At 44.4% G+C, this 16,614-nt stretch overlaps 1 protein-coding gene across 16 annotated transcripts in view; it reads right to left on the bottom strand.

The window, feature by feature from the left end:
• Positions 1–16,614, bottom strand: part of Prdm10 (PR domain containing 10) — a 105,622-nt gene that overhangs the window by 65,205 nt on the left and 23,803 nt on the right. For 11 of the 16 annotated variants that reach the window (XR_870532.3, XM_006510464.4, XM_006510471.4 and 8 more), the window contains 2 exons: positions 2,906–3,100; positions 193–357 (listed from right to left, as the gene is read on the bottom strand). Coding sequence is in view for 14 of the 16 variants with exons in the window: in XM_006510464.4 (XP_006510527.1) it covers positions 193–357; positions 2,906–2,974 (234 nt within the window). In the remaining 2 variants the exon portion in view is untranslated. The other 5 variants (XM_030244433.1, XM_006510466.3, XM_006510465.4 and 2 more) reach the window with 5 other exon arrangements.

Genomic DNA, 16,614 nt, shown 5'->3' with positions numbered 1-16,614 from the left:
TCATTTCTGCACTTGATTTAAATAAATGTACCATCTCTTTCATTGCCAAATTCATTATACATTCCTTGATAGCAAAAAATCTTATCTGACTGTTTACTGAATCAAAACATCTAGGACAACAACTGACCCATAGCAAGCATTAGCAATTGGCATAGTAATTAATAAACAAGTCAGAACCAATCCTTCACATGCCTGTGCAGCTTCCACCGGGTGGATGTAGACCAGTGTGTGCTCTGGACCGTCCACTGACGTGTAGGAGGCACCATCTGCTGTATACACCACCTGCTGGGGTGGACGGACTTGGTCGTCAGTGTATACAATCTGAGCCACAGTTCCGGCATCCGGAACAAAGTGCACCTGGGGAAAGAGCAGCCAAGCCTGCAGCATCTGCCTTTATAAAGCAAAGTCAAGCTCACAAAGGCACACGGCCAACCAAGCACAGCTGAGCTCACACACCCCAACACAAGGAAAAGAAGCCTTCATCCATGCTGAGCTAGAGCCCAGAAGGCAGGATGCTCCATGCCAGAGAGCTGACTTGAATTCTTTTGCCTTAAAAACACAATGTAAATAGATAACTTGTGGTGACTCACGAGGGGGCAATTAATTGATCCTGGAAAAGCAACTATAGATTCCTGCATGACACCACTGTTACAATACAAAACACACACTGCTTTGTGATGTAGGCCTAAAAGCAATTGCTTTCAACACATCATAAAAATTCTATTTTATAATGAATACTGCTTTCCAGCAGACACATTAAAATAAGGTCACTTTTACCCTACGTGCTGTTTCATATGTGAAGGACATACTGCATGGAGCAAATCAGGAAACGTCACTGAATTGATAGATGTGGTATAACTCCTTCTCGCCAGCTAAGTAAAGAAGCAGAAAACCTTAATGAAGTACTTTTAAGTGGTTCTGGCCAAGAAGTTCAGCTGTCTACAGGAAAGTACTCATCTGCATCCTAAGACCTAGAGAACTAAAAGGACTGAGTTGTCTAAAGTCCTCTCTGAGTGCTTGGCAGTGAAAGACCGACTGTGGAGGCCCCAGCATGGCATAGGCCTCATCCTTGATACGTAAAGTCTACAGGTGGATAGCCACAGCACACATCTGGGGCAGAAATAATTGATGTGCTGACATCCTGGGTTGGCATCCTTATTCTTTTCCTGACTTGCTACTGGTCCTAATGTTTCTACAGCAGTTTTCTCCAGTAGGAAATAATAGATTTCACAGATGACACATAAACTAACTTAATGCCCAGAAAGAATGCTAGAGGCCAAGTGTAATTGAGCACCACAGGAATACAACAGGTTTCCTGCTAAGTGACTAGTCTGTCTTCTGTATACTTTCAATTTACGCCTGAAGATAAAGCATCCACATGGGGAAATTAGGCTCACAGCACAGTGCCACAGCTCGCCATGGCTGTAAGGTAATCTTGTGACTTAAGAGGTTTCAACTTTCTCATTCATACCAAAGCTTTAAAATGGGGGACAAATGTTTTCCTCTAAAAAGGAGAAAGCTAAGCTTTTCCACTTGTTTTTTCTCACTCAGTCTGTAATAAGAATTTGCACAACTATGGAGCAGAAAAGACTGGAAATAAAGAACGCAAGGGGGGTGGGGGGCTGGAGAGATGGCTCAGTGGTTAAGAGCACTGACTGTTCTTCCAGAGGTCCTGAGTTCAATTCCCAGCAACCACATGGTGGCTCACAATCATCTGTAATGGGATCTGATGCCCTCTTCTGGTGTGTTTGAAGACAGTTACAGTGCACTCATACACATTAAACAAATAAATAAATCTTTAAAAAAAAAAAAAAAAAAAAAGAACACAAGGGGGATCCTGACCACAGATTCCCCACAGGCAGGGCCCCTGATCAAAATACAGAACCTCACAAAAACATTTCTCCCCACCCCCACCTCTCTCTCTCTCTCTCTCTCTCTCTCTCTCTCTCTCTCTCTCTCTCTCACAAAGTCTCACTATGTGGCCCAACTGCTTGGAACTCACTAAGTAGGCCAGGCTGTCCTTGAAGTCACAGAGATCAACTGCCCCACTCCTCACCTTTTCTCCTAGTTTTGGATAAACATAGTATATAAATTAATGAACGTCGTCATCAGAACAGTTTCCATGAGAAACCAGTGTTCTCAGTTATTCTGCTGAAACCATCTCTGGAATCACGTTCTCTAAACCTTAGACTGTAGCCTGTAAGTCATATTATATCACCATGATTACTTACTGCAGTGTTGATTATTTCTTAATTACATAATATTTGCACATGTAAATCTTTCAAGGTTAACTTTTGATTAACAACTGATTTTGACAAGGTGCTATGGTTTTACAATTTAGTGAAAAACTGGATCAAAACCTCCTGTTTATCATATTGTTTAAAACTGAGTTTATGGGCCTAGCTTCCTCCTGTTATCACTTGGAAGTCAGAAACAGGCAGATCTCTTATGAGTTCAAAGCCAGTCTACACCATATAGAGAGTTCCAGGCTAGATAAGACCGTGTCTTAAAAGAGAAGATAGGTCACTTACTTGATAAACATACCTTAGGTTTCATTACTCATGGAGAACTGAAACCCTTTACTGACTAAGGTAAAAGTAGCCAGCAAAAGAAGCCAGCAAAGGCTTGGGGTTTTCAGGATCAGATAAGAATAGCATAGATAAGGGGGGTACTAAAGCAGCATCTACCAGCCAAGTGCAGAGGTAAGGCCTATGGAGTAGAGGAGTAGCCAAGTGCTAATGCATTCCTGCTTCTCCAAGCAAGTTCTCAACGTCCACTCCCTCCCAGCCACACTCACTATAGAGACAACGACACTGCTATTTCCTTAGCTGTGTCTATCCAACAATCTACCCAACTGAAAGACTGCTGCCAACAGTGAGCTGGAAGAGGCTGTCCCGTCCTTCACCTGTGCAGTGCTCTGTTCATGGTCTGCAGACGTTGGCCACACATGAGCGCTTTCATCTTTGGGATCCATTCCCTCCTTGTTGGACAGCTCCAGGTCTGGCCCACCTACAGCAGCAGCGCAGGACAGAGAGCACTCCTCTGTGCCCTACGCCCTGTACACGTGTGCTCATCCAGGGCAGGAAGGTCTCGCAGCACCCTGAGAAAGACAGGAAAGGAACCACGCTTGAAGTGGATAGCTATGTTTTAATACATTAGTTTCAACCACAAAGGGGAAAGAAAAGGTTAACATACCTCAGCAAAGGGTAAGAATAATGCATTATATGTGGCAATAATATAATAAAATTTGTACCTGCTATATTTTGGACAATTATTAGATGTATGTCTATACATATGTATATATATATGGGAACTATATATAGAATGCAAGCCTCATTATAAACATTAAAGGCAATCTTAGTTCTTTTGAGAAAAATTATTTTCCTATGTATTAGCTATATGTAAATATGAGACTAATGTTCTAATCTGATTGATGTATAGTCCAAATTGACCTCAAATGGTTTTTTTTTGTTGTTGTTTTGTTTTTTAGAGACATCACTTTTCTGTGTCTACTGAGTCAGTAGACCAACTAGGCTAGTCTCAAACTCAGATAGATCCACCTGCCTTTGCTTCCTGAGTGCTGGGATTAAAGGTGTGTGCCACTGCCACCACCAGGCTAGTTAGTCCAGGATTTCTCCTAGTAGACATGACCTCGGGAACACTAACATTTCTACCCAAAATGAAGAACAGAATAATAAAAATGGCAAAGCAAGGGATAAACTGCTCATGAAAGAAACTGAATTTCTCAGCTCACAGTCTTCCATTCTTTTGGGTCAGTACAGAGTGAACAGTGAGCAGTGACATTGATCCAACACCAACACACCAAGTCCGTGCGGTCTAAGATAGGACTCTTTTTAATTAGTTATTTATTTTATGTGAGTACACTATAGCTCTCTTCAGGAGACACCAGAAGAGGGCATCAGATCCCATCACAGATGGTTGTGAGCCACTATGTGGGTGCTAGGAATTGAACACAGGACTTCTAGAAGAGCAGTCAGCGTTCTTAACCACTAAGCCATCTCTGCAGTCCCAAGATAAGACTCTTTAAAAGATTATTTTTATCTTTTAGGTGGGAAAGGGTTCAAGACAGAGTTTCTCTGTGTAGCCCTTGCTATCCTGAAACTCACTCAATCAGACTGACCTCAGAAATATACCTGTTCTCTGCCTCCCAAGTGCTGGGATTAAAGGCATGTGCCACCACTGGCTTTAAAAACTTATTTTTAGGGGCTGGAGAGATGGCTTAGTGGTTAGGAGTATTGCTGCTCTTTCAGAGGTCCTAGGTTCAATTCCCAGCACCCATATGGCATCTCAAAACTGTAACTCCAAGTTGAGAGGATCCTCAGCACCTCAGAATGACATACATGTAGTTAAAACATCAATGCACATAAAATGAAAATAAATAAAAATATAAAAACAACTTGTTTTTTAAAAGATTTACTTATTTGTACGTATGATTATTTACCTATATGTATACTACATGTGTGCCTAGTGGCTGAGGAGGCCAGAAGTGGCCATTATAGTCCCTAAATTGGAGTTACAGATAGTTGTGAGCTGCCATATAGGTGCTGGGAACTGAACACGGTGTCATCTGCTAGAGCAGCGAGTGAGCTTAACCACTAACCCATCTCTCCAGCCCAGGACCACAGCTCTTCTTAAGGTGATGCTCTTCCCTTTGATGAGGAACAGAAAACACGGCATCCCACAATATCACTGGACATTAATCATGCTTGATCCACTTCTAGCCACTCCCACCAAAGTAGACAGGGGAAGGCAGCAGTCAGACAGGAACGAGTGCTGGCCAGCATCCACCAGAGTCTTCTCTGTTATTAGTAAAGATGTGATGAGAGGCATGTCCTATACCACACACACTCCAATCTCTACATCAAAATAAAGCCCAATGAAGGATACCATAATGCCCTGTACCTAACTTGACGGCAGGAACTGTCATGTGTGAACTGCACAGCAGCCAAAACCCCCCAAATCCACACAAAAGCCAGGCCCAGGCAGTGGAAGCCTGCCTTCTCAGCATGTGGAAAGTAGACAGGATCCACACTCCAGCTTTCATGATTACACGGCAAGAGGTTCCACTGCACCATCTCTGCGGTCACTTCTCTCTTCTCACTGCAGCCATTTTAGAGTAAGTTACAAACACTGCTTCTTTGCCTTGTCTTTTTTAACGGCGTCTTGCTAAATTACCCAGACTAAGGTGGGTGGTGAAGGTTCATGGCTTTGATCCCAGCACTAGAGAGGCAGAGGCAGGCAGAACTCTGTGAGTTCAAGGCCAGGCTGATCCAGGGTTCCAGGACAGCCAGAGCTATTACACAGAGAAACCCTGAACCCTTGTCTAGGGGAAAAAAATTGCCCAAGCTAGTCTCAAAATCCTGGGGCCCACATGATCCTTTTGTATTGGCCTTATGAAATAATTCATGTTCTATCATCCACCTTACCTCCACATTCCTAACTAGTTCCTAAAACTGAGAACACTGTCTTAGAGGCATGAGACCATAGTTAAAATCATGCAGGTGAGACTGGAGCAGCAATTCTACTTTGCTCACACACTTCCTGGGATTTCATCAACTGTCAGGACATATAAGGACATTTTACTGTCCTTAACAGCCAAAAGAACAACGGCTTTCTCCCTGGCTCTGATGCAATCTGGCATCAACCACTGCTTATTGTGTGTGCTCACTGTGTGTGTGCTCACTGCGTGTGTGCTCACTGTGTGTGTGCTCACTGCGTGTGTGCTCACTACGTGTGCTCTCTGTCTACTTCACTCCAACAGCTTCCTATTCCTGGTCTTCAGTGATACAGAATGGTCTTCAGTTTATCTGATATTTCTCTGAGGTTAGATTCAAGATACAAATGTTTAGCAAAATTATCGCAGAAGATATGCAGTAGTATCCTTCTCATACAAGAATTGGAGAATCTTTTTATACCATCTTTTAATACTAGCCATGGGAATACTTGGACCAGGCAGTTATACTGATGTCCTTGCAAGCTGTACACAACCCCTCATGCCTCCTCTTAGTTTAATTTCTAGAACGGTGTTTTGTACTTGGAGGAGAAGGTGGAACCCAGGACCTCACAGGTGATAAGTAAGCAATTCACACTGATCCCAGCCTGTCTTATTTCTTTCATTTATTTCTAGTTTAATAAGCATTAAATAAAATTTCCTGTAAATTAAGAGTACAAACAGATACCGTGGACAGTCACCCTCCCCAGAGTCTCTTAGTTACTTTTCAGGAACAATTCCTAGAATCAGTTTGTTTTTCTTTCCAAAGACATTTTATTCACATACAAGCAAATACATATACAATATATTTCTATCTCCCCAGGTGCAAACAAATGAATTATTGACTCCTTCAAGGTAACAATTCTGCATGCGCTTTTTCTGTGTGACAACCTATCTTGTGCACTGTTCCATCCACATACATTTGCTTCATTTTTTTATTCCAGCTGCATAATTTCATTGTATGAATATATTGTGATTTATTCAACCACCCTTATGCTGCTAAATTGCTAGGTTTTGGGACCTGTGAGATAGCTCAGTCCACACAGGGCTTACCTTGTAAACCCAGAAACAGGGTTCAATCCCCAGAAACCATTTAAGGAGCCAGTGTTGTGGTTGGTAAGTTCTAGGCCAGTGAAAAATGGAGTTGGGCACTCAGTTTCTGGGGGCTGACCCCTGAGGTTGCCCTATAGCCTCCACAAGTAAGTGGACATCTTTACATCCCCGTACACATCAACCCTCGCAGACAATGAGTACGGGTAAAGCCATGCGCTGCCCACCTGGCCGTTTAGGTTTGCTCTGATCTTTTACCATATCATAATGGCAGTTAACTCTGGACACATTCAGGAGTTGTGGAGGTTGGTGTCTTATAGTCTTTGTTCCAAGAAGATACTGCAGCAGTTGAAGTGCTGTGTACAATGAGACCATCATTAGTTTCCTCACCTACCCTGCACCCAGCACTCTGAGCACACCTGAGGCCCAGAGCTGGAGAGTATTAACAAGCACGGGAGACAGCCTCGGAAAGGGTGTGGGCTGGCCTGGGTTTTAGTAGCAAGTTAGCTAACCTTGAGCAAATCTCAAAACGTCTCTTTCTCTGTTTTCTCTGTAAAATGAAGCCCCGTGATTACTGACATAAAGCAGTGGGTGGAAAGTGCTTTAGCATAAAGTTTGCTACAAATAAGTAATCACATTTCAAAAGTTATCCAATCATGGGGGAAAAAAAAGTTATCCAATCGGGTTCTAGTCTCCCCCCTGCTTATCTTAAGCCTCTGAGTTCCGTAGAGACAAGGAGTATGTTCTGTTAACTGCTGACATGAGGAAGGACTTGGGTGATTTTTCTCGAGTAAAGATATCCATCCTACTGTGAGACTGGAGACAGAGGAGGGGATGTCTAGCCCAGGTGTGCTGAGATCACTAAGTGTAACAGATGTTAGGAAGAAAGCAAACACCAAAAGGAGCAGGACAACCACTACCATCTCAAGTGCCCTTGTTAAATCTTAGTGCGTCAAGGAACGGGACGTGATGTAAAGCACCCGCAGCCTCACAGAGCAGGGCTGGGCCGTGGCTGGGAGGGAATCGAGTCTTAGCATGTACACAGAGAAAGACATGGAGCGATCAACCAATCCGCTTCTAGGGAAGAACAGCAGTAACCTCTAGCAATGAGGATGAGACTCACTGCCCACAAAGGCAGTTCCCAGTAAGTTCCTAACACTGGTAGCAAACACGGCACAGTGTGGTAGCAGGAAATACACATTTGGTCTTTGTCCCCTTTACCTGGCAGGTAAATCCTAAGTCCCTGGCCCCTACAAAGGGTGTTAATGACACAGCTGATATTGGCACCCTGGGGAGGGTCACGATGGGTGCTATTGCTAAGACAATATGAAAAAAAAAAAAAATTGTGGATTCAGCCCTCTGAAGTCCAGCTTCTTCTAACACCCTCTTCTCCTTCACGTTTGAGTTCCCACTGTCCTGTACCAAACTCTTTTAAAAAAAAAAGTGTTCAGGGAATGACACAGATAACAGACTAAAGATTAAATTTAGCACCAAAGGCCAAAAAAATGACATTTTAGCCAGCTTCAGGATAACTTCCAGGAAGAAGTACGTCTGGAGAGGGTAGGACGCCCTCTCCCCTACCTCTTGTTCTCTGTATACAATCATCTGGAGTTCACCGACATCCTTTTTAACATCCTTAACAGGGCAGTAAACACCAAGAGTTCGCTGAGGTCTATGACCTATTCTAGGGAAGAAATGGAAGTCCAGACATGAGGTGGGGAATGTCAACTTAGAACAGGCCGTCAGAAGCACAGGTAAAACAACCTGCAGTTGATAGTGGCATCTCAAATAGCAGCAGCCTTGAGAACTGAGCCACCAACCTGGGGGAGCTAAGCTATCTGCAGGAAACCAGCATCCCAGCTGGATTGCATTTGGTTGGTTTTTGTTTTGTTTCTTTTCTTTTCTTTTCTTTTCTTTTCTTTTCTTTTTCTTTTTCTTTTTTACAAGACAGGATTTCTCTGCGTAGCTCTGGCTATCTTGGGACTCGTTCTGTAGATCAGGATGGCCTTGAACTCAAAGATCCACCTGCCTCTGCTTCCCAAGTGCTGGTTCTTTTTTCTTAATGACATACAATTGTATCTCTTGGCATCAGCATCTTAAATTCAATAAAACCTGGCACTATTTGTGATCACACAGCATAATGGCAAACATGCAAGGACTGGTCACAAAGCTCTCACCCTGGTGAACACTGAGTACATTTTTAGTACATGGTAAGCACTGAAGAAAAAAAGGTGTCCGTAGCTGTGCCCCATAGGATACAGCACCTACTGGGAGACCCAAGAACCAACTTCCCTGTTTACTCCACAGTGGTGGAGACTATGGATAAGACATTTCTGGAGTGCTCAGCCTCTCCCTCCACTTCTCAGTCACACCTACACTTCCATCCTGTCACCAACCAGTGTCATCCCTCAGCATCTGTCCTCTCACTCACATCACCACTGGGCCATTCCTAGCTAATGCCACTGCTCCAGAACCTTCTGAGAGTCCACTGCCTACACTGCTACGGAAAGGTTACAAGGAGCCCAACTCTGTGGTGTAAAACAGCAGAACTGGTTCCAGTATTTAAACATTCCAGCCGTTGTGGATGCCACTCGATTAGCAAAGTGCTTGTCCAGCATACACACACAAAGCCTTAAATTCAGTTCCTAGCACTGCATAAAACTAGGCATGGTGGCACATGCCTGCAGTCACAGCACTCAGAGGGGTCACAGGGTACCTGCCTGCAGTCACAGCACTTAAGAGGCAGGAGGATCAGAGGTTTAAGATCACTAAACAGTGAACAGGAGGCCAGCTTAGGCTACACGAGACCCTTCCCCAAAAGAAAAAAAGAAAAAGAAATTCCATGTTCATGGTTCTGAATTACACTCTGATAACAGAACATCATGAAATGTTACCATTTCCCTAGATATAAAAAAATGTTTCAGTCATTTGAAAAGCCAGGTCAGGATACTACAAAAGCACCCGCCGCACGCACAGCCTGACAATCTGAGTTCAGTCCTTGCAATCCACGGGAAGGTGGGAAGAACAGCAGCTCAACCAACTGTCATGATGGCCAGGAGTGTGCGACGGAACACTCACACACATGCATACACACTCACAGATACACACTACTCACAATACAGACAATAACAATAAAAAAACAACCATCTTTTAAAAGTAGCTATGGTGGTGCTGGAGATGGCTCAGCAGTTAAGAACACTTACCGCACTTGCAGAGGACCAGGGTTCTATTCCCAGCACCCACGTGATGGCTCACAAGCATTTGTAACTGCAGTTCCAGGGGACCCCATTCCTCTCTTTTGGCTTCCTTGGACACCAATCACATGTCAGGTACACACACACACACACATGCAGGTAAAACACTAGTACACATGAAACAAAATAAATACACATTGAAAAATAGTAGAAGATAATAATGCTAGAGAGAGGACTCAGTCCGTTAGTGCTCCTGCCGCTGCACATTTACAAGTGGTTAAGTGGGAACCTTTCTCCATGTTTCTCTATAATAAAAAGTTGAAATAAAAAATTCATAGAAAACAAGTAATAATCAAGCCGGGCGTGGTAGTGCACGCCCTTAATCCCAGCACTCGGGAGGCAGAGGCAGGTGGATTTCTGAGTTTGAGGCCAGCCTGGTCTACAGTGAGTTCCAGGACAGCCAGGGCTACAGAGAGAAACCCTGTCTCGAAAACCAAAACAAAAAACAAGTAATAATCACTGTCCCACTTCATGATGCAGCTGGGATGTCACTGGGCTCTTTTCTCACAGCAACCAGGAATCAATGCATGGCTACCAAGAAGCAGGAGTTGGTACATTCAAGGGCAACCCTGCCTCCCAACCTCCCTCCACCCAGGCAAATTGGCACTGTTAGCTCTCTCGCTCCCATTGCAATCTATTGGGCTCAGGTCCTGAACTGTAGCCAACACCATTCTTCTGAAATCCTTGGAATCCAATCTGCAGCTTAGGCAGCAGGCTGACTATAACATCACTGCCCTCCAGCTCAGCACACAGTAGTAAACAGTAGGTAGCAGTGGCAGATAACAGCACTGCGGTCTGTCTACAAGTATAACCTTAGCTGCACTCTTTACTTCTTGAGTTGTATTTGCACCAGCGCTGGAGTCAGGGAAAAGACAGGGTCTCAGGAAACACTGTAGTTACCTAAGGTACTGCCACTTAAGAGGTTTGTAGGAAGAAAGAAGGCAAAAGGTGAAGGAGACAGCAGGAGGCTACAAAGGATGCTCCTGTCCTACTCACTGGCAAGGCGGTATAGGCCATGCTGCCAACCTAGTTAAAAGCCAGCTTCCACACTCCTACCCTCATCTCATTTATTTCATAAAGTCTCGGACTTTGGAGCTAAACTTATTTCTTGGATCTCTGACTACTGACCAGATTCTCAAGAGTTTTTGTTGTAGCTGTTTCTTTTTTATGCAAGATTTAAGAAAACTCCCCGTCACAGTTTGAATGTGCAATGCCCCACTCCCCAACAGGCTCCTGTGTTTGACTACTTGGTCCCCAGAAGCCAGTGCTGTTTCAGAACTTTAGGAAATAGGTCAGTGGGGGACAGAACTTCAGGTTTTATAGATTGGCCTTGCTTTGTGTCCTTTCCTTTGTATCAGCGGAGATACAAGCAAGCCGGCAGGCACTCCTCCCACCGAGGAGCCGGCTAATGCCTTTCCCACCGCCTTGTCCCTCCAGGATACACTGTATCACTGAAACCTCTGCCAAAAGAATTCTTCCTTCTTTGTGTTGCTTCTAGTCAGATATTAGGTCAAACTAAGGGGGAAAAAGTAAGTCACACTAGCAGTGCCTACCAAATGCAGTTCTTTCTTGGGAACAGAGCCTTGTGGGAATGGCCAGAGGGAAGCAATGGGCTCAGTTCCAGTCACAAGCACGAGATATTGAAGATAAATAACTCAAATTCATCTCAGTCAGAATCCAAGGAGCTCACAGTGATCAGCTCAGCTCATTAATTTAGTGCCCACACCAACCCAAAGAAGTTGGTTAAATCTCGGGTTCAGAAAATGTATCTTAGCACACAGTAGCAAGCAGGCGGACAATGACAATGAATAAGAAGCCCCACATTAAAGCTGACTACAAGTGCAATCAACAGAAATGTTCTGTTCACAGTTGGGATGTGAGTTAAAGCTTTTACACTTAACTGATTCCTGGAACAAATAACTGGAATTCAGGAAAGGAATCATACTGACCTTAGTTTAACTGGTGAAAAGAAACTGAAGCAGAAATACAATAGACCAGCAACAGAGTGATGAAATTCCAGTTCTAATTCTTTATTCTTGCTATGAACTGCAAGCCTATCTGATTCTTCCAATATGTGCTGGCTAGTTTCATGTCATAAACTTCTTGACTTAAGCTAGCATCGTTTTGGGAGAGGAAACCTCAACTGAGAAAATACTTCCTCCAGATTGGCCTGTGGGCAAGCCTGTGGTGCATTTTTTTAGATTGATGGTTGGTGTGGGAGGACCTTGGGCTGGTGGTCCTGAAATATGTAACAAAGCAAGCTGAAGTGAGTCGTGGTAGGTGACCCATCCCTTTAATCCCAGCACTCAGGAGGCAGAGGCAGGCAGATCTCTGCGTTGAAGGCCAGCCTGGTCTACAAAGCAAGTTCCAGCACAGCCAGGGCTACAGAGAGAAACCCTGTCTCGAAAAAAGAAAGGAAGGGAGGGAGGGAGGGAGGGAGGGAGGGAGGGAGGGAGGGAGGGAGGGAGGGGGAGGGAGGGAGGGAGGGAAAGAAGAAAGGCCAGGGACGGACTGCTGTTGAAAAGTGGGATGAGTAGTCATATAGTATACACAGCAAACATCAGTACCCTCCTGCCCATTGAGGTTTTCCAAGTGTTTTGAGAGAGCCTGCTTCATCTGCTCTTCACCTCAAGAGCTGAAACACTCTATTCCTGGTGAGAGTCTGGAGAGAGGTTATCACCTCTAGTAACCCAACAGCCCACTGTTCGTGCTGGGGTAGCATAGTCTCTCCACCTGCAGAGCACAGTGTCCACCACCATAGATAGCAATTTGACTCCAACTAATGAGCTACTGGAAACCTAGAAGCAGAGGAGGATACGTGGCTAAAATCGTTCTCTAAATGCTGCAGAAAATAAAACGTAAACAATTTTAGCTAGGATACATATGCCTGAACAGTTGTAGGCTTTCATAAAGGATTTCAGAAAATGCAAAAATGGAAGAAAGTGGTGGTTTCCGCCTTTAAGTCCAGCACTTGGAAAACAGAGGCAGGCAGATCTCTAAGAGTTCAAGGACAGCCTAGTATACAGAGCAAGATCTAGGACAACCAGGGCTACAACAGAGAAACTCTGTCTCAAAAAACTGAATGGGTGCAGATATTGCTTGGTGAGAGAATATTTGCAAAGAGGGTTTGATCTTCAGTACTGCAGGGAGAAGAGAGACTATACCTTTGACTAATAAAATTGTTTAGATGCTGGGTTTGTTTGGTTTTTTGGTTGGTTGGTTGGTTGGTTGGTTGGTTGGTTGGTTTTTCGAGACAGGGTTTCTCTGTGTAGCCATGGCTGTCCTGTCACTTCTAGACCAGGCTGGCCTCGAACTCAGAAATCTGCCTGCCTCTGCCTCCCAAGTGCTGGGATTAAAGGCATGTGCCACCACCCCCTGGCTTGGAATATTTCTATATAACCAGAGACGTCTAAAGTTAAGAAGAATAAGAACATGACAGTAAGGGCTATTGCATGGATCTACTGAGGGTACCTTTAACAACAGCTATAAATGTCAACAATGAAACTAAAAACAACTGCTCCAATTGTAAAAACAACAAAGCCCCATCAGAAATAGAGTTCTATGCCATCGGTTGGGGATTGGTAGTCAGAAGAATTCAGACACCAGTGAGGAAGGAAAGCCAGATCAACTTTAGAGTCAACAGCCTTTTGTATGACAGCAAGCATTTTCAACTCAATGCAGCTTAAAGAAATGTTCCCTGGGGCTCCTGCTGCTCCAGCAAAGGTCCTACAACTACACAGCAGCTCACAACCACCCAGACCTCCAGTCTCGGAGAGGAGATAGCCTCTGGCCACCACAGGAACCTGCACACATATGGTGTACATAAACTCGTGTTGGTAAACACACAGACAAAATTAAAACTAAATAAAGAGATTAAGACCTTTAAGGAAGGAAAGGGAGAATGAGGGAAGGAAGGAGGGAGAAAAGAAGGAAAAGAACAAAGGGAGGACGGAAACTCGTTCAGCAGGCTAGCCAGATGCCTTAGTGACTAAGAACCCTGGCTCTAGCAGAGGACCTCAGTTCGGCTCGCAGTCATCTGTAATTGGTAATTCCAGAAGACTCTACACCTTCTTTGGCTTCTGCAGGCACTGCACACGCGTGGTATACTTACATCCGTGCAGGCAAAACACTTATACACATAAAAATCTTAAAATGAAAGAAAAAAATTGCTCCTAGTTGGTTTTTCTGACCACCATCGGGAAAGATATTATGTACCCATGAGAGAGTTGAACTATGATTTAAAAACAAACAACAACAGACAGACTGGAGAGCAGAGAAGAGAAGCAGGGGCAGGTAGGTGTGAAATCCACTGAACAAGGCTGGGGGCTGGGGGGAAGGGGCACTCCCTCTCCATGCAGAGTCCTTCAAGCAGGTCCATAGTTCCTTGCTTTCCTTGTACACAAAAGGATTCTAGGATCATCACCTAAGGCTTTTTCTTCTAAGGAAGGTCCATTTTCTCCTGTTAGAATAAGGGCACTCCTTTCTTCCCACCTCAAAGGAGAAAGCAAGCCAATCTTTCCTGTTAACCAGGGAATGTGGACTTTCCCCTTCTTGTTCAAATAAGAACTTTTCATGTCCCCAAAACAAAGGTGACTCCTCCCATCTCATCTGACAGTCTGCTCATGAGGCAGTAGGGCTCCATCAAGTCCTTCAAAGAAATCTCTACCATTCACTCAAAGAAAAGAAAAAGCCAGGTGATGTGACTTGTTGGGGGTCTCAGCTGTCAAACCTACATGAAAATCCTTGGGAGTTCAAAAGGGCTGTGTGAGTTCTAAGGGATGACAAACCTTGATGTCTGCCTTTGCCTTCTCATAAAGAGTAGCTGCTTGGCTGATAAGATGTGAGGGCAATTTCAAAGAGAAAGCTGTCAGGGGCCTCTTCTGCTCTCAGGAGCTGCTAGGTAGAGCCTCAAAGCGGCAGTGTGTGTGTGCCTGCCTGTCTGCCTGCCTGCTTGCCCGCCTGCCTGTGGAGCAGCAAACCACCTAGAGCATCTGAAGTGGGACAAATGCACCATGCACCCAGCTGCTGGGCCAGGGGGCGCCTCCCTGTCTTTCTTCTGGGCCCACTGTCCCCTGGCACGCTACAACCATGGTTCCGCAAGGCCTGAGCTGATCTATGGCTGGTCTGTTGTCCAGAGGGGTCCACCTGAGGGCCAGCTCTTCCAGTGTTGAGGGTCAATTTCAAAGTGTATTTGAGTGACCTTGCACCTCAGCTTCTGTGTGTTCAGGGACATGAGACTACCAAACATCCCATTCCTCCAGTCACCTGGGTTCAGACCTCCTGCTAGGTCCCTAGCGCTGGAATACTTCCCCCCTCCCCCCAACTACTGACTTCCCCAGCCTGTTGACATTACCTGTAGGTTCTGCCTCTCAGCAGCCCTGCTGACAAACTCCCTGCCCTACATCAAGAAAGCATACAGGAAACTGAATGCGGTTTCAAACATGTGCGCTGTGGTCAACACTTCTGTTATCTTATGACTGCGTTTATCAGAAACTTTTGAACCTACCAATGCCAGTACAGGCCATCCCTGACAAGAGCAACATTGCCTTATGACCTACTAGAAAACCAAAATAAAGCAAATAATAAGACAGACATCCGGCCACAGCAGGCAACACAACACACTGCGTTCTGTCAAGGAAGGGCCTGCGTTCAGTTCCCAACACCTACATCAAGTGGTTCGCAACTCCTATACCTCCAGCTCCAGGAGGATCAAAGCCCTCTAGGCTGGACAGTGACCCACATACACAGACATGCACATAATTTAAAAATAATTAAGACAAAATGACAAGGGATCTGAGTAAACATTTTTCTCTAATATTTACAAATGGACAATCACATATGGAAAGCTATTTACGAGCTGAAGGCATAGCTCAGTGGAACAGTAGAACTTGAAGGCACTGCATGACTAAAGGCCCTACATTCAGTTTTCAACACTAACATACACATACACACAGTATCTCAAAGGAAATAAACGCATAACTGAACCTCTGAAAACAAGATAAGCAGGACAGGATGGTACATGCCTATCCTAGCACTCAGCGCCCAGGGGCGCTATGAGTGTGAGATCAAAGACTCTGTGTGTGTGTGTGTGTGTGTATATATACATACAGAAACTGTCTCAAAACAAAAATAAAAAGAAGAAGAAAAAAAAAGCAGTAAGTGGTCGGGTGTGGTGGCACATACCTTTAATCCCAGCACTTGGGAGGCAGAGGCAGGGGGATTTCTGAGTTCGAGGCCAGCCTGGTCTACAAAGTGAGTTTTCAGGACAGAGAAACCCTGTCTCGAAAAACCAAAAACGGAAAAAACAAAAAAAAAGCAGTAAGTGAACAAGACCAGCCACATAGCCTGCTTACTCCGTATCTAAAGTCCAGAACTAGTAAGTGTACACAGACAAAATGTAGACAAGTGATTGCTACAAGCAGAATTTGGGAGAGGGAGGATCTAAGGAGTACACGTTTCTCTGAGATGATGAAAATGTTCTAAAAACAAACATGTATGTGGATATATTTTTAAGTAAACACTGAATTAGAAAAAATTATGATAGTATAGAATTGTTTTAAATAAAAAGTAAAAGCCACCCACTCCCTTCCTACCCCATCTCTAGATGTGGCCACTGTTGATATTCTCTTGTGAGTCCTCCCACTGTTACACAAAGACAGCACACAGAAAACAACTGTGTCTCTAAGCACATGCTTAAGGAGAGCCGTACGCTTGAGTCACACTTTAATATGCTGTGGGCATCTTTTAAGACACATAAAAGTATTTTTAGTAAATACCACTTATAACACAGTAGATATA

This window comes from Mus musculus, chromosome 9 (assembly GCF_000001635.26).
Source record: "Mus musculus strain C57BL/6J chromosome 9, GRCm38.p6 C57BL/6J".
Classification (NCBI taxonomy): Eukaryota; Metazoa; Chordata; class Mammalia; order Rodentia; family Muridae; genus Mus; species Mus musculus.
This window is presented reverse-complemented; position numbering and strand designations above follow the sequence as displayed.